This window comes from Zootoca vivipara, chromosome 8, assembly GCF_965207765.1.
Source record: "Zootoca vivipara chromosome 8, rZooViv2.hap1.1, whole genome shotgun sequence".
NCBI lineage: Eukaryota > Metazoa > Chordata > Lepidosauria > Squamata > Lacertidae > Zootoca > Zootoca vivipara.
The window spans coordinates 20659017-20683526 of NC_142591.1; the positions used below are offsets into that span (position 1 = coordinate 20659017).

At 43.9% G+C, this 24510-nt stretch overlaps 1 protein-coding gene across 1 annotated transcript in view; it reads left to right on the top strand.

Annotated features, from left to right (window-relative positions):
- The first annotated feature begins 268 nt into the window (after positions 1–268).
- Positions 269–24510, top strand: part of LOC118089956 (glutamate decarboxylase 1-like) — a 34635-nt gene continuing 10393 nt past the window's right edge. The window contains exons 1-11 of the mRNA XM_035125163.3: positions 269–438; positions 4712–4846; positions 5826–6068; positions 7204–7294; positions 14909–15021; positions 16055–16170; positions 17166–17245; positions 18674–18728; positions 21488–21604; positions 21903–21967; positions 23438–23516. Of these exons, the coding sequence (XP_034981054.2) occupies positions 384–438; positions 4712–4846; positions 5826–6068; positions 7204–7294; positions 14909–15021; positions 16055–16170; positions 17166–17245; positions 18674–18728; positions 21488–21604; positions 21903–21967; positions 23438–23516 (1149 nt within the window). The 5' untranslated portion in view covers positions 269–383. The remainder of the gene's footprint in view (positions 439–4711; positions 4847–5825; positions 6069–7203; positions 7295–14908; positions 15022–16054; positions 16171–17165; positions 17246–18673; positions 18729–21487; positions 21605–21902; positions 21968–23437; positions 23517–24510) is intronic.

The following is a 24510-nucleotide window of genomic DNA, read 5'->3' on the forward strand; positions in this document are numbered from 1 at the left end:
TTTGTGATCAAGCTGCTGCAAAGAATGTATAGGGATGTCTGTGTGTTTGGGAGGGAGAGAAGGAGCACAGCAGAAAGGAAAAGTACTTCCTTGCATTTGACCTAACAAATAATTAAAGAATCCTAAGAGCCTTAAGCCAGCAATGCCAAAAAAGAGAGAACCCCACACAAAGGAACTCAGAATTCTTTGTCTCCACCCTTTTTTGCTTTAACAAGTAACTGGAACGCCCAAAGACACTATCTATTCAACAAATACAAAACTATGTGCTACATTGTAAAACAAATTAGTTCTGCAGCACATACGTTTGAGAATTGTGTGTTTGTCTATATTAGGGTTGCTGAGAAATTGCACTTTTTACTACTCTGGATATTTTTCTGCCGTGCATGGTTATTCAGAGTGGCAAAGAAATGGATTTCCAGATGGTGAACAACAGAACAAGTAAGTGCACAGATATCATTAGCAGATTTTTTTTGTAAAAAAATCTAGCTGTTCAAGACATCTAAAAATAGTACCTAATCTGTTTTGAGGATGACTTTGTCAGGGCGAGACAGTCTAGGACATGGTTTCCCTCTTGTACTGGTACATTTTAAAAAGCGAAAGAAAAGTCATTCAAAGTGTTTGGGTGACAGTTGTGAGATTCGGGACATTTGGGGTCAGAATCTTCAATGGAAGACAAGAGCAGCAAGCACAAATTGGTCTCTTGTCTGCTGTTTCCTCAGACCTGATGTCCCCCCCCTCAAAAGCCACCTGCTGCTTTATATATGATGAGAAGCTGTGGTGTTGTTGTTTTTAAACTGTCAGAAAAGAAATTAAATCTTAAACGCTTCCTTCTTTCCTGCTAGCAAGGGGTGGTGATGGGTTTTTTTAAAATAAAAAAAAAAGAAAACCAAAAGAATCAATGATAAGGTTTTGACTAATTTTGACTAATTTATTAGGTAGCTAATTTTTATCAGGCATAGAGCAGCCCAGTCCTTTATCTGAAATGTTTCATGTGTGTGCTTTCTTGAAATAAATATTTCTGCTGTTAATTTTCAACAGTTAAAAAGAAACTTTTCTAAGAAATCTTTGGTGGTTTCTCATTGCTTCTTTAAGGCAGACTTCATAGAGCCGATTCGGATTTCACATTTCTTTTCATTGTATTCAGATGCAGACAGAAATCTAAAAATGCAACATGAGAATGGGTCCTGTGATGTTCCTCCAGGTATAATCCTGGGGGGAAATCATTAGTCTGTAGAATCTTAATACTTTTGGTGTATCCCACAGTGTTCCTCAAACTTGGATCCCCAGTTGGACTACAACTCCCAACATCCCTAGCTAGTAAGACCAGTGGTCAGGGATGATGGGAGTTGTGGTCCAACAACAGCTTGGGGACCCAAGTTTGAGAAACACTGGACATTTGTCCAGGACATCTCTATGGCATATTGCTAATGGGGCATCTTCCAGATGTGGCTGGTTCGTGACTACCACCTTCCCTGACCATTGACTGTGCTTGGTGGAGCTGATGGGAGTTGTGGTTTAACAACTTGTGGGAGGGTACTGTATTGGTTATCTGGGCTGTGGATGATCTGCTGTGGATTCTCTGCTATGGAATTCCATCCAGCAAACACTTATTTGAACCCAAATTCTCCTCCTTCTCAGGGATAAACATATACAGCACAGTGGTACCTTGGTTCTCGAACTTAATCCGTTCCAGGAGTCCATTCAACTCTCAAAACCATTTGAAAACCAAGGCGCGGCTTTCGATTGGCTGCAGGAGCTTCCTGCACTCAAGCGGAGGCCTTGGAAGCCTTGTTGGATGCTTCCGAAAAATGTTCACAAACTGGAACACTTACTTCTGGGTTTGCAGCATTCAAGACCCTATTTTGTTTGACAACCAAGCTGTTCAGGAACCAAGATACCGCTGTATTGCCTTTCTGTACATTCTTTAATAGTAGATGTTTAGTTTAATCAATCAATCAATCAATCAATCAATCAATCATTATTATGCAATCCAAGACCTTTGGCAAATGACAGCAATTTCAATGGCTTGGATTCTTCCCCCCTTTTTCTTCTTCTTTCTTTTATTAGTTTTTAATTAAAGATTTTCTTGTGTTACAAACCAGACAGACTTCCAGCTGATGGGAGTCTCTCTAAATGGAGAGCTGTTCGAGTGATGCTTCGCCCAGCAGAATGGGGCAGGGGAGATGAGATTCATTGATCCCTTCTTCCCCCTCTCCTGAGGTGTCAACTTGTATAAAATATTGGGGGGCAGGTAAGCCCTGCCCTGCACAATTGATCACATGACACAATGCACCACACAATTTGAATGGCAAAGTCTATCAATTTGGGCAGGCCATCCCCCTTCAAATATTTTCTTTTGGGGAGGGCAAAGGGACGCTGGCCTCTAGGAATTGGCTCCCATGCTCCCCCCATAGCCTCTTGGGGCTCCAGAGGGCAGGTAGATTTAGGGGACCCTCCGGAGCAGCATGAGACATGGTTCACGGGAGGGGGTATCTGTGAAAATTGCACCCCTTCCTTAAGCAGGCAGGCTCCTCAGTCAGAGCTCTGAAGGGAAGGAGCCCTTTCATTCATAGTTGCCTCATTAGGATCCAAGCCATAATTTCCCAGTTTCAGGACTCTGGTTACCACCTCCTGTTTCTTATTAGAGTGCTCCCCATCTCCTGTCTCCTACTAAGCTCCCAGGCCAGTAACCCAATCTCTTGATCCCTCTGCACACAGAGACAAGGCTTCACTGCTGACAAAGGGACACCCACTCCCTCACCATTTCTCATTTTAAGTTTTCCCCAGTGAAAATATGTAACTTTACAAGAGCACTGGCGGTACATTCAAAGATGCTATAAATATGAAAAGGAAGAATGACATGGGAATACGAAGCGCTGCGGAAGGCATGCCACTGCAAATAGCTAATTGTCCAGTGATATAATTTGACACTTTTCTTCTCTCTTTCTCTCTCTCTTTCCACTCCCACACCCCTCACCCTTATCAAATTTTTGTAAGTGGTTAAAAGGAAAAGATTATATCTCTGAAATTACTTCACAGTCATTGTGCGTGAGTGGGGGGTGGGGTGGGGGAGTCGCTTTACAACTCATGCTTTCATTTGAGGTATTAAATATACCAAAATGGATTCTGGGCAAAATGAGAACAGATTTACATTTTCAGCACAGTATATTTTAATGACAAAGCCACATTGTAGAATGTTCCATAAAACACACCAGGAGAAAAATGGGGGATTGACACGTAGAATGTAGATTTCGATTTGTAGCAGGTGCAATTTCGCCCATTCCAGATGATTGTATGCAAATATCTTCGTAGGCACCTGCGCTTTGCAGGTAAAACTGAGTCATTAACTGTGTAAATGATCTATTTTTTCCCCGATGCAGAAAATTTCAGCAAAAATCAAACGCACTAATACAAATATCAGATGTTTCACGTTTTGTTTTGTTTTCTCCCCAGAGTTGAGTTCTGCTAAATTAATTTCAAATAGCATCGAGGAAATGTTGGAAGGTACGAGATTATACCTATATAACCAGCCAATACAGGATACACACACAATTTGGGTAAAAATGGCCCCCAAGGCTGAAGAGTGAGTGTGACAATATGCCACAGACCCACACTAAAAAAGAGAATAAGGGAAGGAGAGGCTATACCTGACCTGGTATATACCTGACAAAGTGCAGCACAAAGTCAGGCCATGGGAAATACAGTCTCTCAAAGGCTGTGAGAGGCAAAGTAAGACAATTGCCTCAGGCGGCACGCTCCCTAGGGGCAGCAAATCCCAACGTCAATTTTCTTCCCTTCTTGCTGCTGATGGAGATCTTCCCTCACCCCTTCTTCCCTGGCGGGGAAGATTGTGTACAGTATAGCAAGGGTGTGCTGTACTTTGCTATTGAGCAGAACAGTGCTATAGAATTTGCAAAACAAAAGCTGACTACTGGGATTCATCCTAGTGTTCTCTAAGCACACAAAGAGCAAAAGAATAGGTGAGACCACAGAACAGGTGGAAAGGATGATTTCATACTTTTACCTGAATGCCCTAAAGCTATGTACCCTCCTGGAGTCACTAACTATCTGCTCCCCATTGTACTCTTGTGCGCATTTTTACTATGCATCACCTTCCAGATTTAATTCGCTGGTTCCTGCTCTCCCTCACTCTGATCTCGTCACATGGAGGCATTAGGCACTGGCACCAATTCCAGGGGGCCCTCACAAAATTTTTATTGTGGGTGCCCAACCTCCACCCCCCCCACCCACCCCCCGACTGCCACCACCTTACCTCTGGTGCTCAGGCACCACGACTGGGCCGGGGACTGTGCTTCTAATGTGGGGGCTCTGTTGGGACCCACTGCAGCCCTGGATGGAGGCCACATGGCAGGCGGAGGTGCAGGTCCTGGTCCAGGCACCACTGCAATGTTGGAGCACACATGCCACACTGTGACGCACACCCTGAGCACCCACAGTGTGGTGCCCAATTTGGCGTTGCTGTGGCAGAGAGACAGGGGTATGCTTGTGTGTCGAAAGAAGGGAAATGGAGGGCGGTTTACTCAAGGTGGTTTACAAGCTGAAGATACAAAAAAAGAAGACAGCAACAATCACACATGTAATAAAAAAAATCTGATCCATATGGGGCACCACAGTTCTGAACTGGGTAGGGCTATTTTAGCAAGCTTACGTTACCTTTGTATGCTGACCTTTTTTAATTCCTCATTTCCAGACAAACAGATCAGTACTGGACCTTATCCACTGAGACAAAAGCGTCTTTCTAGCTTCCAGGGAGAAACTGAAGAGAGAGAAAAAGATTCTAACATTGAGAGCTTTGTGACCAATTTTTCAAACATCTTTGAGTCAGGTAGGATTAGTATATTCATTTTTATTCGTTCGTGTGTGTGTGTGTGTGTGTGTGTGTGTGTGTGTGTTGGGCAGAGAGGTGGAAATTTAAGACCTACATGTACAGTCTCTGAATCACCCCATTGTGAAGCCTTCAAGACTTGCTTCTCAGGATGTCTGCAGAATCTTGAAGCGGGATGTTGCTTAGGGGTCATTGTTGCGGTCCATATTTAATTTAGGAGGTGCTAGCTTTGCCGTTACTTGTGCTATTTTTGTATATCACTTTTAAAATCTTATTACGGCATGTGGGAATTGTTTAATTTTTGTGTGTATGTTTCGATAAGTTTTTATTTATCACTTATGACCACTATTCTCATATTTTTAAAATTATGTACAGTACATCTTTGCATGGTTGGAACTATGGAAAGGTGGCATGCAAAGAAGCAATGCTGATGCTGAAGCTGGAGACTCCCCCCTGTACTTTTTACAGCAGGGGTAGGGAACCTGTGGTCCTCTGGAAGTTGAGGCTGGTGGCCAATAGCTGGAGATAAAGTCCAGGTGTCCAACAACATCTGGTATCTGAAGAAGTGTGCATGCACATGAAAGCTCATACCAATGGCAAACTTAGTTGGTCTCTAAGGTGCTACTGGAATGAATTTTTTTTATTTTGTTTTGACTACAGCAGACCAACACGGCTACCTGTAACTAGAACTATGGAACATCTGGAGAGTCTCAGTTTTCCCATTACTGTTTAACAGTCATTATCTGTTCCTTCCATTCATCTCAAGGTCATGTTGCGTGGCACACATAGAGTCCTACTTGCTGGGACTGGGGAAGGGGATGGATGAAAGGACCATGGGATAAAATGGTTGGGAGAAGCTCGGACCCATTTTTCTATCCAGTTGCAGATTTAAATGTGCAACCTCATGCAAATCAGCCTTTGCCCCAAGTCTCCTCCTGAATCCTACACATGATTAAACAGACTCTCCTCCAACTCCCAGATCTTTTGCCTACTCAGAATGGCGAGGAACTGACAGAACGTTTCCTGCATGAAGTTGTGGGTATTCTCCTGAGTTACATCAAAAAGACCTATGATGGAAAGACCAAAGTGCTGGATTTCCACCACCCTCACCAGCTTCTGGAAGGGTTGGAAGGCTTCAGTGTGGAACTTTCGGATCAGCCAGAACCTCTGGAACAAATACTTGTTGACTGTAGGGATACCTTGAAATATGGAGTCAAAACAGGTAACTGTTTGTTGTGTTTATACAACATTGTTTCGGTGGCTAGCAGCCGTGGTAGTTATATGTGGACTTTGGGTTCACAGAGACCATGTGTCTGAATGGCAGTAGCTGGGAGTCAACCACAGGGAAGGGATATCGCCTCCTTGCCCAGCTTGTAGGCTTCCCAGAGGCATGTGGCCAACCACCATGGGAAACAGGATGGTGGACCACCTTGATTAGTTCGTGCTGTTCTAGCGTGCATCTTCCTATTGCAGTCTGGTGGCTTACAAACTTTCTATCTTCAGGGTAGACATAGAGCCATACATTCATCTGGCCATTGGTCTTGTTTATCTGCTGCAGGAACGAGTGCGTTCAGCACCATCCTACCTGCACATATGTGTAGTATAATATGTAACCCAAGAGCTTTAGACATATGCCAAATTCTTGTGTTCTTCTTTCTCCCTCCTCACTTTTATGGAAGAGCCATATGGTTGCACATGTCACAATCTCCAAGTGGTGAGACTTCAGGGGGTTCCAACGCTTACTCCGAGTTCGGTTTTTTTTGGAGTGTAGGTCCTTGGAGACTGTGGTGTCTTGTGGAAAAGAAGTAGATGTCCGTTTCTGTTTGTGTGTGCATCCACATAAGCCAAGAGCTTTCTTCTACCACAGTTGCTACTGTACCTCCCTGTACAAACACACACACACACACACACACACACACACAGAGAGAGAGAGAGAGAGAGAGAGAGAGAGAAACACCCCCACCCCCACATGTCATATCCCTTGGCTCTACCTATGTAGCAACCCCTCAAGGCTGGTATCTAGGGATTTCTTCCCACTTCACAATATATTTTAACTCCCACTAATTTCTACCACTAATTTAGGGTTGCCATACGTCCGAAACTACCTGGACATAGCTAGAATACAGCAGTCAGAACAGTGTCCAGTCGGAAATCACTGAAATATCCGGGAAAAATCTATGTCAGAAGTCTAGATTTTGGTGAATTTCCTTAAAAATAGCTCAAAACCCCCATTTTTCCTCTTTCACTTTTTTGAAATATGGCAGCCCTAACAAATTGGAAACTTTGCTGATGAAGTGATGCACCCCTAACATTTCTTCAAAAATGTTAAATCTATCTTAAATCTGTCCACATTTCAGGGCACCCTCGTTACTTCAACCAACTTTCCAGCGGCCTCGACATTATAGGACTTGCTGGGGAATGGCTGACGGCTACAGCAAATACAAACATGTATGTACGTGCTATGGTCCATGGGGTCACGAAGAGTCGGACACGACTAAACGACTAAACAACAACAACAATGTACTGTAGATTGTCGTTTTTATACAATATTAATCTGAATTAAGTAACGACAGCGAAACCAAACTCCTTTTTTTATTGCTCTTTAAGAATGCAAAGGATGTATGAGATCCAGCAAACAGAGACTAAATACATTCATGAAATACATTGGGAAGACAGGTTTATTGGACTCAGAGCGATGGAAAAACTAGAAAGAAAAAAGTAGTTAAGGAGTCCAGTTTCTACTGAAATAACAAAAGTTTCAGTTTAGGGCCAAATGATATGATTTAAACATGTTTAGCGCCCGTCACACCACCTCCTTAACATGCACCTCTCTGTGTGGGGATTCTGGTCTGGATTGGGGATACAGCATGAGAGGAGAGTGAGTGAGCCCTTCACTCCATATCCTCTTTTAAAAACAAAAAATGCTACTCCTTGAGCTATTGCTTTGAAAACACTATTTGCAGCAAGTAGTATCTTCCGGGACGAATAGCAGATTGCCCTGAGGACAATAACGGATTGCCCTGAGGACAATTGTAGGCAAGATTCAAACAAAGTTAAGCATGTTTAAGTCTCACTTGAATAACTCCTCTTTAAATCAAAAGTAGGGAGCCTGTGGCCTGCAAGGTGTACTCGGACTCATCTCAGTGGTCCCAGGCAGAATGTCTCGGGTTTAATTCCTGGCATCTCCTGGTAGGGCTGGGAGAGACTCCTGTCTGAAATCCTGAAGAGTCGCAGCCAACCAGCATAGAAAATACTGAGCTAGATAGAAGTTAAAGGTAAAGGTAAAGGACCCCTGGACAGTTAAGTCCAGTCAAAGGCGACTATAGGGTTATGGCGCTCATCTCACCTTCAGGCCGAGGGAGCTGGCTTTTGTCCACGTTTCTGGCACAACAGGACACTATGATGAGTGCCAGAGCGCACAAAAACGCTGTTTACTTTTCCGCCGCAGCGGTACCTATTTATCTACTTGTACTGGTGTGCTTTCAAACTGCTAGGTTGGCAGGAGCTGGGACAGAGCAACGGGAGCTCACTTGGCTAAACCACTGAGCCTCTTGGGCTTGCTGATTGGAAGCTAGAAATACCAGTGGTCTGAGTCAGTATGAGGCAGCTTCCATGACTCCAACAGTCCCAGTCAGAATGGCCAATAGTCAGAGATGATGGCACTTATAGACCAGCTGCATCTTGGAGGACCACATGTTTCTGCTGTAAATTTACAAAGTTTGTCTGACTGCCTTAATAAAAGTCCACTGAGAAATAAAAATACGTAATGATTGTTAGTTTGGCTGGATCATGCCTAAGTAAGTTGGAAACAATGCCTTATGAGGAACAGCTTAGGGAGCTGGGTATGTTTAGCCTGGAGAAGAGAAGGTTAAGGGGTGATATGATAGCCATGTTCAAATATATAAAAGGATGTCATATAGAAGAGGGTGGAAGGTTGTTTTCTGCTGCTCCAGAGAAGCGGACACGGAGCAATGGATTCAAGCTACAAGAAAGAAGATCCCACCTAAACATTAGGAAGAACTTTCTGACAGTAAGAGCTGTTCGACAGTGGAATTTGCTGCCAAGGAGTGTGGTGGAGTCTCCTTCTTTGGAGGTCTTTAAGCAGAGGCTTGACAGCCATCTGTCAGGAATGCTTTGATGGTATTTCCTGCTTGGCAGGGGGTTGGACTGGATGGCCCTTGTGGTCTCTTCCAACTCTATGATTCTATGATTCTAAGTATAAATAGCAACTATTTACAGAAGACATATGCAAACTTTATAGAGGGCCTTTCTCTCACTTGCCTGGAAGAATAACACAATGAATTCTGATGTGCTTTGCACTTTTACAAGATTTTTTAAAATAACAACTATCCCATCAATTTTTCTGCATTGCAGGTGAAATATATAAATTTTCAGAGTTTTGGTGGGTTTGGCTGTAAGCAAATTTGAATGCTTAAATGACACATCTAGAGAGGTCAACAGTGCTGGGCTTCCTGTTTCCAGCGGTGGGAAATGGCTGACTCCCATATGATCGGACCCCAGTCGTGTCAGTAATTCAGGGCTGATATGGGGGTAATTAGCCCTGGCAGACTCCCCAGGATGGGGGAGGACTGTCTCGTAGACCTGCAGATTGTCCGAGAATGTCAGCTTGCATCAAGGTGCAAGCGGCAGGACACTGGGTCCTTAGAGTCACTCTCATAGCCGTAAATATCTGTTTGATAAAATAATCAGATTTGGGCAATACACAGACATAGTCTGGACCGAAGAGGACTGAAGAAAAACCTGCAGATTTGTACAGTCCCTGGCTCGGACTCCAAAGCTCGGACTTCAAAGAGATTCTCATCATGATGTTTGGTTTACGGAGGTATTAGTACATTCTTTTTTCTTCACAATACTTACAATTGGTTTTCCATGCCAAGCCTCATTAAGAAACTTAATTTATTTTGAGGAGTACAGATGGACTGCTATCTACAATTAAACATTTAATTGTGCAGCTTTGCTTGGTTTGAAAGACTTGATAAAGAAAAGAAGAAACAAGATGGCGCTTGTTAATATGACACAGCACAGAAAAAATGCGAGTTCCTCCCTGTTTTGAAGGAAGTGGGAGATGCTTGTTGGCTGACTTTGTAGTGATTTGAGACAATAATTTGGTAACATACAGTGCATCTGTTTGCAGAATTTCTTCATTAAATATGAGAGAGAAGGCTAAATGGATGTCTAGCAGCTCCCCTCCTAGGGCCCATGTGAAATGTGTGGTCTCCGAAAGCCGATCGATCATCAAATGATTCATATCGGTGGAATACAGTTTATTTACATTGCAATATGCAGAATGTATGCCTTACATTAAGCAACACTTGGATAACAGCCCGGATAGGAGTAATTTAACATCTTAACAACATGGGAGTTGCTGCGTCATTAAACTCTAAATGAAGACTTGGAAAATAGCCTGGATCGGAAGATTGGAATGAAGTCAGGAAAAGCTGCGCTGGCAAACAGACAGTTGGAAAAATACATATTGACAAATAAAGCTGTACTCAATGGGTGTAAGGATATATGATTTTGGACATGATTGAGAATCGCATAGCCAGGGACGGAGAACTTTAAAGCGTTAAAATCAGAACGTGGCAAATAGGGTAACAACAAGAAGAAGGCAGGAACAAGGCATGGGAGATATTCTTCAAGAGGTCCATACTATGGGAAGCCCGGAAAAATCAATAATTAATAATTTGGACTTCAATTTGCTGTTTTTGTTTTTTAAGTTTTTAATTGGATTATGATTATATGTTAATTGGCTGTTTATATTGGAAAATTAATAGAAATGATTTTTTTTAAAAAGAGAGAGAGGTCAACAGTGCTGAATCTTTACCCTCCATACTTTAATTACATCTGTAACACTATGAACAGCAGAATTAGTCTCCATAGCGAAATTTTAACAAAGTGGGCATTGTGTAAGAACTCTTCAAAAGATGAAGTTGGAAGGAGTCTGAGAAACGTCAATGAAAATACTGTTGATAACTTCAGATATAAACAGAATAATGTCCATGCCAAGTTCTTAAAGAAAACTTCAACAAATTTAATCGTTTTCCTCTGCTGTCTTAAACATTATGTAATGAGCTGGAAACAAAGATAGCTTATTGACTAAATTTGGACTGCATCAAAGGCTTCAAAAGCTTTCCAAAAAGCCTTTTTGTTGTTGTTCAGAATTGAAGACAGACCTTCACAATGGATTTTACTCTTGCGCATCTTTGATTGGAAAGAGTGACATTTCAAAAATATTCTTAAAACTCCTGTGTGGCATGGCATCTCAAAGGCAATTGATTTCAACCCAATGAAATCAATTGGGCTAACTTAAATCCTGTCAATTTCAAGGGACACCTTCTAAGTGTAACTAAGCCTGGATCCAAACCAGTTTAATTCGATCACCAGAATGAGTCACTGAGAATTACACCATTTGAGTTTGATATTTTGGAATAAGTCTTGAGAGCTTTTGAGACAAAGGCAAAGATCGTAACAACTGTGCAATCCATTCTACATGCCCAGTGGACCTTTGAATTCATGTTCATTCCAACTGCCCCTTTGATGCACAGCTCTCTGCTTCTGAAGTTGAGGAGAACTTCAAAGTCCAAACATGAAAGCGCCAGGGATATATGGCAGCAGTTCGAGAAGAGCAGCAAACACTAGGATGGCCCTTTCCACATTTCCTGATTAGGCGCGGAGATCAGCCTGAATTCAGTGGAGCACCATGACATTTCCCTTTCCTATTAATGGAATGTACTTCCATTATGTGCTCTCAACAAACCAAGCACCGGACATGTGCTGTGTACTTCAGTATTTCTCTGTACCTTTGTGGGTGGAAATGTCCATTACGCTCACGGTTAGCTAATGTTGTTCTCTGAATTTGGCACCAGCAGTACAGGATGACTCCAGGAGAGGATAAAAGGACCAAGGCATGGAGACAAAGTGCAGTGTGATCAAAAGGGGATTTTGATCAAAGGGAGCATGAAACTCAACAACATAGCTTCAGGGCTCGAAACCCATTATGCACTTACCTGTACTGTTCAGTAAGCTTTGTTTACCAGCTAACTGGCAAACACACCTCTCTTTTTGGGAGCGTGGGGAGGGGCGGAGCAGAGCAGAGCAGAGCTGACTGTGCCAGTGTTAGATAGCAGCTTTGTGTTCTTCCACCACGTGGAACACTCGGTATGGTTAGAAAACAAACATTTGTTGGGAAAGTTGCTTGATGCTGAAGAGAACAGAACTATAATAATAATAATAATAATATAATAATAATTTATTATTTATACCCTGCCCATCTGGCTGGGTTTTCCCAGCCACTCCGGGCGGCTTCCAACAGAAACATTAAAATACACTAATTTCTTAAACATTAAAAGCCTCCCTAAACAGGGCTGCCTTCAGATGTCTTCTAAAAGTCTGGTAGCTGTTTTCCTTTTTGACATCTGATGGGAGGGCGTTCCACAACCGAGAAGGCCCTCTGCCTGGTTCCCTGCAACTTGGCTTCTCGCAATTGGGGAACCGCCAGAAGGCCCTCAGAGCTGGACCTCAGTGTCCGGGCAGAACAATGGGGGTGGAGACGCTCCTTTAGGTATACTGGACCAAGGCCGTTTAGGTATACTGGACCAAGGCCGTGAGTACCAACACTTTGAACTGTGCTCGGAAACGTACTGGGAGGCAATGTAGATCTTTCAAGACCGGTGTTATGTGGTCTCGGCGGCCGCTCCCAGTCACCACTCTAGCTGCCGCATTCTGGATTAGTTGTAGTTTCCGGGTCACCTTCAAAGGTAGCCCCACGTAGAGCGCATTGCAGTAGTCCAAGCGGGAGATAATTAGAGCATGCACCACTCTGGCAAGACAATCTGCAGGCAGGTAGGGTCTCAGCCTGCGTACCAGGTGGAGCTGATAGACAGCTGCCCTGGACACAGAATTGACCTGCGCCTCCGTGGACAGCTGTGAGTCCAGAATGACTCCCAGGCTGCGCACCTGGTCCTTCAGGGGCACAGTTACCCCATTCAGGACCAGGGAGTCCTCCACACCTGCCCGCCTCCTGTCCCCCACAAACAGTACTTCTGTCTTGTCAGGATTCAACCTCAATCTGTTAGCTGCTACCCATCCTCCAACCGCCTCCAGGCACTCACTAACTCTTGGAGGCTTTCATTCTCAGTAATAATGTTTTATTATTATGTATAACATTTCTGTACTGCTGTCCAACCTGGGAAAGTTCAAAAATATCATTATTCCCATCGCCATCGCTGTCATCATCAGTGGTGTGTGGTCAATGGACTACGGGGACGAGGCTAGTTCCTTAAAGGGTCCACTAGTCCTCCCACTGGCTTTGGCTGCAGCATCCTGGAAGCCTGATGCCTCCGTCCCAAAGCCCGGGAAGCTTCTTCCTGGCTTAGGGAGGGAGGTGTGCTGCTCACATATGTGACATCGGCTCCTGCATGCTGGCACCTCTGATCCTAACTGTTCCCCTACAAAAAAAATTGACTGCACACCACTGAATCAATCATCAGAATAGATGTGTGACAAACTGAACTCAGACATAATTTGTGTGGCGATACCCCGATGCCTCCCCGAGAAATAAAAACACTAGACACATTGCATAAGGTTAATGGGCATAGAAGGCCACAACTTTATTGATTACGGATGTAGAGAGGTATTGGCATAGGCATTGGATCTAACCGACTATATCCGACTCCAGCCCGCTCTGCTGGCAGTCTGTGAAAGGTTAACCACCGTTGGATGAGTCCTGCAATGCACATCAACAAGGAGCTCATCCTGGGGCCACCGCTAGGGGCGTGCCCTCTGGCCCTCACCTACCACGGCTTCGGACTTGGCAACGCCCCCGGACTCCTTAAGGGAGTACCTTTCCGCATTTTGGGGGAGGTGATGGCCGCAACCTCCCCCCCACACCTGTACCTTCACGAGATAATCCAATGCCTACCGCCAAAACCCAAGTTGTGACGAGTAGCTACGAGGTAGGCGAAAACCACAAGGCCTGAGCCAATTTGCCAAGTGGGAAAAACTCCTACCAGGCCCCAATAGGCGACCAACCGTAGTCCATAGCACTGTCACGAAGAAACCCTGCCTACGTGGGGGAGGTGGGTGGGAGAAACACAGTTGTTGAATCCAGAAGAAGCAAGGCAGAGTCCCTGCCGCGCTCTTGTTCAAATAGGCGAGCCGCGCCCCCAGAGCGACCTAATTGGCTGTGCTAGGGGCGTGCCGCGGCAGGGAGATGACCAATGGGCTGGGGGGGAATGCTAACCATTCCCCCCCCCCACACGTGAAGGCCTCGTGGCGCCCACAACATCTCCTCCCCCCGAGGTGGGGAAGAGACTATCTTAAACAAGCAGTAGGGAACCTCGGGACAGGGATGGACTGCCTAGTCCTCAGGAATTTCCCACACTCCCTTGCTAGTCCTACTTAGTGCCCTCCTTTGTGCTTTTTGCCAGCTGGTATGAGATAATGCCCCTTGCTCAGCTGAACGGAGCTGTGTGCACAGAGACATTTTGTTGCTGGGATGTAGCCTACAGTACAAAGACAAAAGTCCACTGACTTTTGCCTCTGATCCCGCCCACTTCTTGCTCTCTAACCATCCCTACTTTTGCCTCTGGCTCCACCTACCACTGGCATAGGTTTCTCCACCCTTGACACAGAAGATGGAAAAGAGGATGGTAAGAAAAGGTACTTGAGGAAAGGAGGGATGGAAAAAGAAATGTGAAGGCCCCTGATTGAACTCTATCTGTGCACAAGTAGCCCCAAGCAACAACCTACTTCATTCTCATAGATGGGAATGTTCATTCACACCTATATGTATAAAAAATTGCATCCAGCCAATTTCTTCAAGGCAGGGTGAGCCTTGGGATATAGATGCAAATGAACATGTATCCAGGTGTATTAATACATCCCTGTTACCTTTCTGCGTGAAAGCCAGTTTCTGTGAGGAATTCTCTGTTGTTTTACTGAGGTGGAAATCTGTATTGATTTTTCAAGCTATTCTGATGAGTCCATTTTGTGTTTCTGACTGCCATTTGTCGTTGTGTTTTTTTATATATAAAAAATTAGGTTTACTTATGAAATAGCCCCAGTATTCATTGTAATGGAGGAGATCGTACTTAGAAAAATGCAAGAAATTATTGGATGGGGAGAAAGTGAAGCAGATGGCATATTTTCTCCCGGTAAGTAGATCAAAAATTATTATTCATCCAATGAGTTCTTATTCAAACCCTAGAACCGACATGGATCATTTGCTGACATTTTAAAATGTGAACATTAATTTGAAGATAGCCTGTGTATAGAAAGATGGATAGATACTGGCTCAAAATCACTGTAAGAATATGTTTCTTAAGGGGAGGGTAGAAGACTGGGAAAGTGTTATGGCTAGATTACCAAGTCAAAGCTTTAAAGAGAAATACTGCCTGGGGGAAACTTGCAAGCAGAACCTGGTATGTTATGTATAATACTAATATAATAATAATAATAATAATAATAATAATAATAATAATTTATAGCCCACCCACCTGGCTGGGTTGCCCCAGCCATTCTGGGCAGCTTCCATCACACAGAAGAAGAAGAATAAAACGTCAAACATTAATAGCAACAATCTGATACAATATAAAAAGTCACAATAACTTTAAAATAAACAACTTATATCAAATGAAGCAATGTTCAACAATCCATTAGAATCCAATAGTAAACAGTAAAATTAAATGTTTACACATATTCAATTACAATGAAGAATGACTAATATATAATCAACAGCAAATGCATAGAATACCACAAAACATACAAAACCATGTAAGAGGATCAAATGGAGAAGCGAGGACAAACAACTTATAAATTTATTTTTAAAAACTATCCCTGAAGTCCTCTTTTCGCAGCTGCTTCTGCTGTTCTCAAAGTCATGGTCTTGGAATGGCTCCCAGGGCTGGAAGGTGGGGCAAGGCAGGTGGAAAAAAGCCATTGCCTGCAGAAAGTCTCTCTCCCCTGTGATCTTCTGTGGCTCTCAGTGACAGGCGTTCGGAAGCATTAGTCCCATTGACTGTGGAGGAAGCGCACTTCCTATAGGAAAAGAGCCACTACATGGAATGATAGATAATGCTCTCCACTTGGTAATCTGTACAGTGGACCTGATGTGTTATGTTGTACTGTTCATTCCCAAGGAGACTAAGCTATTCAAGCAGATGCTTAACTTCTGCCTTTGTCTTCCAGGGGGCAGCATATCAAACCTCTACAGTGTTCTAGTTGCCCGCTATAAACGTTACCCTGAGATTAAAACCAAAGGCATGGCAGCCATTCCAGACATCATACTCTTTGTTTCTGAACATGTGAGTATACACTCGCAACAAAGTCTATGCAATGTTATTTGTCTGTGATATTACGCCTTTTAATGATAATCCTGTAGAGACTTGTTATCACTATATTTTAGTAAGGGTTTTTTATAAGACCAGTATTAAACCTTTGTAAGCTTCTTCTCTTTTTGTTGTTGTTGAAGCTTTGTGTGGGTGGGTGTATGTATATATATAAATCATGCACGGCTGCTATGCTTGTCTTTCAAGAACCGCCACCCTAAGTCAAATCTAACCGAAATCAATCAGTTTGCAACAAACATTTTATGTGTGCATGCAAAATATCAAAATGGGTACTCCAAATTTGCCACCAATTCATGGTAAATTGGAGGGGCCATTTCATTCCAGCCCTAGTTCAAACATCTCTATTCTCTGGGGGGGGGAAACTAACAACCTGGTTCTGCAAGTTTCAAGTAAAGATTGTGTATACTCTTGTGAAGATTTGCCTGATTCCCACATTGTGACCAAAAGAGCTCAAATTTATGCCTGGTTTCACTTGCAAAACCAGGTGGAAAGTTTTCAAATATCAGATTTTATCTTCACCCATTGATTTCAATGGAGCTTAGTCATAACTCATTGCTGGCCTTAACTGGGTTGTGGCCTTCGTCAACTTCATAAAATATTGGTTGGTAACCAGAGAAATCTCAAGGATGCCTTATGAGCTGGTGGCAATACCTCCCCCACATCATTAGAGATAATAAATACTTTGGAATGGTTACTCTGAAACCAGCAAACACAGGAATGGGCTGTTTCCCCATGTATGATGTTCACTCTGCTCCTCAAAACAATAATTCAAGTAGTATTTTAGCTGAATTGTACTCCCCTAGATGTCAACAGACGACAAGGGCTTAAATCCCTACGTTGTCTGTCTTTGTATTTCTTTAACATAGAAGCAATCGTGAAGCAATCTTTCAGCTCTAATGCATGTTGTGAGATCTTTCCTCTATTTAACCTTTTCAACCTTAATATCTAAGAGCCATTATTCCGTAAAGAAAGCTGCAGCGGTTCTTGGGATCGGAATGGATAATGTTATTGTTGTCAAGTGTGATGAAAGGTAAGGCCTTCAACTGCCTTTTGCGCATGATTTTTATATCCACTCAAGCAATTTACTTGCATTTGCAGAGATGTGTGAACCTTTTATTTCTTCATATTCTAGATTCACATATTAGGAACACATACAGTATTAGGAACACCCCAAAAAACAAATGTGTTGCTTTCAATGCAGAACTGAATTATGTTTCCTGTATTTTAGGCATAATATCTGAAATTCACTTAATTGCACATCATTCAGTGAACTGCCCTTTAAGTCACCGCATTTCAATAAGTAAAAACCAGGACACCCTGAAAGTTGCTGAGCTTTTTTTTAAGGAAGCCACAAAAATCGTCAAACTTCTTTAAGTCAAACCCCAAGGTTTGCCAAACCCCAATTGACTTGCCTAAGAAAGTGCTGGCTTTTGGAAATTACCCCTGGATGTCAATTCCACCTTTGAAATTCTGGTTTAGCTATAGGCCCAGAGGTCTCCCAATTGGCTTCATTCCGCAATGGCTTATGCATCCAACAGTCATGTTTTTTTTCACAGATCTGATAACAATTTCTCAGACCTCCTGCCTCTTTTGGGCTACTTGGCAAAAAGCCTTTTAAAGATGGGAAGCTTAACATATTGTTTAGCACCAGAACTCCATTCAGTGGCTGCCTCCCCAAAATGCACTGTGCATTGCATCATTTCAAAGCATTCTGGGAAAATACCATGGTGACCACCTCAAAAAGTGGCAGACATCAGGAGATACAGTAGCTGCCCAAATCAGCTCTGTTGCTACAGCAAAAACAACAGTTAGTGGTTTATGTAAGGAAAAAACCAATGAAAACAAATGAATGGAAATGAACGAATTGTAGAAAAATTCCAAAATCTGTATCAGGAGAATACTTTTAGCAGGTCAATCAAAATGTTGCAAAATAACATTGGGGCTTTTCAGTTCTCCAGAACAGAATGGATGAGACCAGGAAAAAGTGCTGGCAGTGAAGTCATGGCGTCTGCATTTGGGTCATACCGTAGCTCACATCCACAGCAAACATTTCAAGCACATTTAAATTTCACGGCTTCTTACAGAGCTACAATTCCTAGCATTCTTTGGGGGGAGCTGTATGCTTTAATGTTTGGTGTGGGTGTGACCACAGTCTCCAGGTGGAATGTGAGATAAAATAGCAGACACGCAAAGGAGGTTCTGTTAGGCGCCAGGTAGATTTCAGGTGCCAGCCCAAATTACAAAACTGGGGGGGGGGGTATTGCACACTCCCAGTGTAGAGCCAAACATCCTGTTCCTCTCTGACACAGTGCACTGAGCCTTATGGGGGTTTCTTCCACTATGCAAAACTTTAGCTTGCAGGGGGAAATGGATGGTGCCCTTAATTGTTATGCATTTGGAAGGATACACGATGAGTGATACTTAGCAGCCACTGCTGCTGCTGCTTTGTTCTTAACAGGGGGAAGATGATTCCATCTGAACTGGAGGAAAACATTATTCAAGTCAAAAAACAGGTTTGGCTTCCATCACCTTCATGTAACCTTTCAGGTCCTTTTTATACAGCTACTCTGCTGGAATTTATTTGTACGTTTGTGATATCCCTATTGAGCTCAATAGGACTTTGGCAGGATATTTGGTACCGGTCAGAAGGGTCTCTAGCTCCCATCCCCCAGGCAAGTTAGCAGGTGGTTGAGGATGACTTGGTGGCTGCTCCTCATCTCCTCCTCCTCTTTGTCCTTTGCAAAGTGAGAGGGGTGATGGTGAAGGAGGAGAACAGGGCTAGGGAGCTTATGGTCCTCCAGATGTTACCAGAATCCAACTCCCATCAGCCCTAGCCTGTACAGTGGTACCTCGGTTTAAGTACACAATTGGTTCCAGAAGTCTGTACTTAACCTGAAGCGTACTTAACCTGAAGCGAACTTTCCCATTGAAAGTACAGTAATGGAAAGTGGATTAATCCATTCCAGACGGTCCGCAGAGTACTTAAACTGAAGCGTACTTAACATGAAGCGAACTTTCCCATTGAAAGTAATTGAAAGTGGATTAATCTGTTCCAGACGGGTCCGCGGAGTACTCAACCTGAAGCGTACTTAACCCGAAGTATGAGTGTAATTGGTTCTGGAAGTCCGTACTTAACCTGAAGCGTACTTAACCTGAAGTGAACTTTCCCATTGAAAGTAATGGAAAGTGGATTAATCCATTCCAGACGGGTCCGCGGAGTACTTAAACTGAAAGCACTCAAACCGAAGCGTACTTAAACCAACAGAAGTGGTGCTTCTGGATGCCAACGCTTCGAGTTGTGGACATGCTTCTGAGAAGGATTACGTCCACAACTCAAGGTTCCACTGTATTTAAAATATGCCATATGACGCAGTCTCAAGCAACGACTAGAGAGTCTTGCTAGTGGAAGCCTGTGCACAGACTTCCACCAGTGCAACGGGGTTTCCCCTGCTACTGTTGTCATAGTAGCACGTTGAAATGTCTCCCAATTTTTAAAAAAATATTTTAAGTTTTGAGAAAGGAAACTCAAGAGTTTTGATTTGTAGGCTGACAATTGATGATGATGATTGTGCACACAAAACAAAGAAGGAAAAAAGAATAGATTCTCCCATCTGTGATGCTTCAATTCATTTTTCCAGAATATAGGCAAAATGTCTTTGCAATATATAGCATTGCCACTATATCCTAGTGACTCTTGCCAAGAAAAAGAATGAATCTTACCATGCTCTGCCGCAAATGGTTATGATGTTTCACAAAAGTTGTTGAGCTTTTTTTGGGGAAAGTTGTTGAACTTTTTAAAGTTTTGACCTCCTGGCTTGTTGCCCAGGAAGGTATACAGACAAGGGAAGGTTTCTTACCATCCTTTTTTAATTCAATATTTACAGAGAGGCTATAGAACCCAGCCTCCCAGCATTGTCCCGAGTAAAGCTCCACGCCCCTTCTCTCCCACTTCTTAATTTGTCATTATCATCACCTCCTCTATGGATGCCGCTAAGTGCCCTTTGCCTTTGAGCTCCTTGCTCTCCTACTTTTAAGGCTCGCAGAGTTCTGGGAGATGGAGAGTCTGGAATGCTTTCTAATGTCAATGTGTCAGCTGGATGTTGTCCTGACTCTCCCATGATTTCCAAACTTTTCCCCTCATCTGCCTCTGAGCTGCTTCCTCCCTCAAACCCCTGTTGTAAATCTATACTGTCTTCCTCTTCCTCCTCCCTGGAAGGCTCAGGATGGGGAGGAGGTCTCCACCATTCCTCCTCTCCCCAGTCCCTGACAATTAGTTTTCTTTAACAGCGGAAGCAGGTTTTCAGATTATGCACAGCTCTTCTTCAGGCTTTGATTATGAGAGCAAAAAATTAACATCCAATAGACTAGATAGAAACAACTGGGTAATCAGGCTGATGGTTACTTGGCTGCAGAAGTTTACTGGCCATTGCTGTTGGCATGGAGACAGTCTAGGTTGAATGCAAACATGCCATTCTGATGTCATGTGTGATGTCACAAAGGGGATATGCTTTAAGTCTTGGTAAAGCCAAAAGCAGTTAACAGTCAGACTGCATCTCAGCACTGTCAAGATGGATCTCCATAACAGGTGATGGATAGTTTTATTTGGGGGATATATTAACTTTTACTATTGGGGAAAAGTTTTAGATTCGTTTGCCAGTTTGTACCCCATCAAGGTGAGGCCAATAGACCCTGTACCCATCAAATAATCAACTTTATCTGTGACTTTGGGACTGCTTTACACAACCACATTTCCTTTCTCCACTTTATACCCTGCATCTCTCCCACTTCCTCATTCGTCAACCTCATCACCTCCTCTATGGTGCCAGTAAGTGCCCTCTTTCTTCAAGCTCTTTGCTCTCCTACTTTTCAGGTTCGCTGGGTTGTGGGAGATGGTGGGTCTGGAATGCTTTCTAATGGCGATGTGTCAATCAGCTGTTGCTCCGGCTCTGCCTGCTCCTCCTCTTCCATGATTTCCCAACTTTTACCCTCATCTGCCTCTGAGCTGTGACCTCCCTCAAACCCCTGTTGTAACTCTATGCTGTCTTCCTCTTCCTCCTCCCTGGAAGGGTCAGGATGGGGAGGAGGTCTCCACCATTCCTCCTCTGCCCAGCCCCTGACAGCTGTTGAGCCAAATCACAAAAGGATGTTTCTGACAGCAGTGTTCCCGGTATATCCGGGAAATTCTGGATGTATGGCAGCCTAGGTTATGACAAAGGACAAGTCCATGTTGCATGTGCACTGATACAGGCTGCCCTCTTGAATTTGTTTTCAGGGCAAAGTACCATTGTATGTGAGTGCCACAGCTGGGACAACTGTGTATGGAGCTTTCGATCCACTCGTTCACATAGCTGACATCTGCGAGAAGTATAACCTCTGGATGCATGTGGATGTAAGGTGGTTGTTGGCTATCTGTTCCATCTTGCTCCTAGAAGTCGAGTTTTGAAATGTTAAATGATTGTAAAATTATTGAAATGCATAACATTGAAAATCATAAAAAAAATTTAATCTTCCAAGCAAAGAGATCAGTAGTATAGCTACTAAGTTCAGAATGTCTATGGGATTGTCTGTGGATTGGATTCTTATTCCATTATGTACTTAAGATGAGTTGAAGGCAAAATTTTAATAAACAGTGTTGGTGAAAGGTGGCATTCTCCCAGTAAGATAAGCATGTGTTTCGTTTCTGATAGGCAGCATGGGGAGGTGGCCTGCTTCTGTCGAGAAGGCATTCCCACAAACTGAGCGGCATTGAAAGGTAATCACATTATGTTCTTTAAGGGTACGCTGCAGCGAGATCAACATATTAGCAAGTCTTTCTCCTCGCTTCAGGCCTCTTGCTGAAGTGTAGACTGTAAGGCCTGTCACCATAGTAATAGTGACTCATAGTAGGAGCGGAAGTGAGTTGTTGCACTGAGTTTGAGGGGGAAAGGAATATAAATCTAGAGCAGTACCAGGTTTTATATTATGTAAGACAGGGGTGAGGAGCCTCAGGCCTGGGGGTTGAATGTGGCCCTCTCTGGCCCCTGAGACCCTTCCAAGGCCTCAGCCCTCCCTACACCACCTCTCACCCAATGGAAGTGCTCAGGACCAATCTGGAGTACTTGTGTCTGGCTACAATGTGTCCTTGAATACCACAGACTTAATCTGGATGGAAGGAGTCTGCATGTGTATTTCTGAAATCCTGACATGGCTGGAATGTAGCCTCTTGTCAGGGAGCTGGGAAGGAGAGCAGGTCATTCATAGATCAGAGAAAGAGAGTGAAACACTAGCTAAAGAACAGTTAATTTCTTTATTAAGTAAGCAGAACAAAGAGCACATGGAGACTTCTAAGGGTTGCTCCTGCCTAGATGAAGCAGTTGCCTGGACTGGGTTGTAACTCCCCCTCCACTCTCCCTCCTTCTGTGTCAGGTTCCTCCCTCCATCTACATTGAGCCCCAAGGGACCCTCTCTGTGTCTGCCTGGCTCTGTGCTCTGTGGTATGCAACAGACACCTTGTTCTGGGAGGCTGTCAGAGAAGGTGTCAGAGTAGCTCCGTGGTGGACCAGCCAAGTCTGATTCCTCTTCCTGTCCTGTTTCCTCCTCTTTATCATCCTCCAAGCTCCCAGCCTTCAGTACTTCCCAGCTCTTCCCTTCCTCTGTGGTATGGCTGGTTTCCCACCACCAGGATCCAGGATCCAAACCCTTTCACTCTGCACTTTCCCTGGGAGGGCTCTTGGCCAGGTGGCTTCCACTCCTCCTCCTCATCCAGCCAGTCCCTGACACATCTTCTACAAAGATGGTCCCCTGCCCACATTTTGCCTCCCTTTGCCCACTGCAACCCCCCCCCCCAAAAGTTGACCATGGTGCTCAGGCTGAACAAGACCCCTCCTCCCGTGATGTAAGAGACCTACAAGTTTATTTGCACTCTGTTCCCTGTTGGCATAATTTCACACATTTTTTTTTGTGCAGCAGCAAATGCTGCGTCCCCATTCTCTCGAAAGTCCTGCTGACTTTTCGTTTTGCTTCCCCCGCCTCCCGCTCCCCATTCTCCTGTCAAGTTGCTTTGATGATAAACCTTGTGGATCAAAGTTGCTGATATGAACATCTCTATAAAGTATTATTAGGTCAGCGACTCCATTGCTGATGCTTCCTACTAATATTTATGTGTGCGCTTATATGCTTCAGAGTATACGACCCATTTCAAATCTGGCATATTCATTATCTTTTAATTTTCTTCTTTACCTAGGGCTAATTCTGTCACGTGGAATCCTCACAAGCTGCTGGGAGCTCCACTGCAGTGCTCTGCTTTCTTAGTCCGTGAGAAGGTAACACCCACCCCTTTCCTACCATGGACAGAGCTCAATATCTCAGGGCAAACACAGGATCCCAGACCAGTTTTAAATGCCGCTTCTTTAAAAAGGAGCTAAGTTCCACACGAGCATGACTAGATTTGCTGTCTGGTGCTGGGATGTGACTCCTATGGCACCTGGTGGGACTTGCTTTGGAGAAAACATGTGTATGACTGGGTTGTAAAGTGCATTTAGTTGTCCACATCTGGAGAGCACCAGGCTGGGGAAGGCTGTGCTAGGCTATATATCTGCAGGCGATGTACACGGAACAATGTGTGACATGCCAAGCTAAATGCAGTCCACCAGCTATATAGTGTAGCCTGCTAGATGCTGGCTGTGAGCAGAGGCAAGGATTTTGAAGTATCCAGCAATCCATAGTATGTGGCAATGAACTGCATTCAGCCACAAGTTGTACCAAGACTATTTGAGTTGATCTCTTTGACAGATGGGTGGGGTACAAATATGATGATGATGGTGATGATGATGATGAATACTTGGGTTGTATCCAGACTAACTCAGTCATTCTTATTCAATAATATTTATATACTAACTGATTGTTAAAAATAAAACAAAACCTCAACGTGGTTTACAAAAGGGATAAGGCAATATATATATATAACAGATTGTGGTGGTCCTGATGGTCTTGGCCAACTGGATGCCGTGCTGAGGGGTCGGCCGGGCAAATAGATTGGGGGGGGGGCGGACCCAAGGGAAGCCTGCCTCCCTCAGGTCTGCTTCCCATGCCCCGCCCCCGAGGCCGCCGTGGATTGGCCCATTTGAATGGGAGGGTTTGGCAGGAACCCTTGAGCCTCCACAAAGGCTGAGGAGGATGGGGGGAAAACAGCTAAGATGCCGTGTCGCATCTGGGGGAAGAGGAGGCGCCAAATTGAACCGCGAACGCGGCTCACTGGAAGGACAGTAAGCGGCTGGTGTTTTTTTTTTGCCAATATATTTTTTTTATCAAATTTTT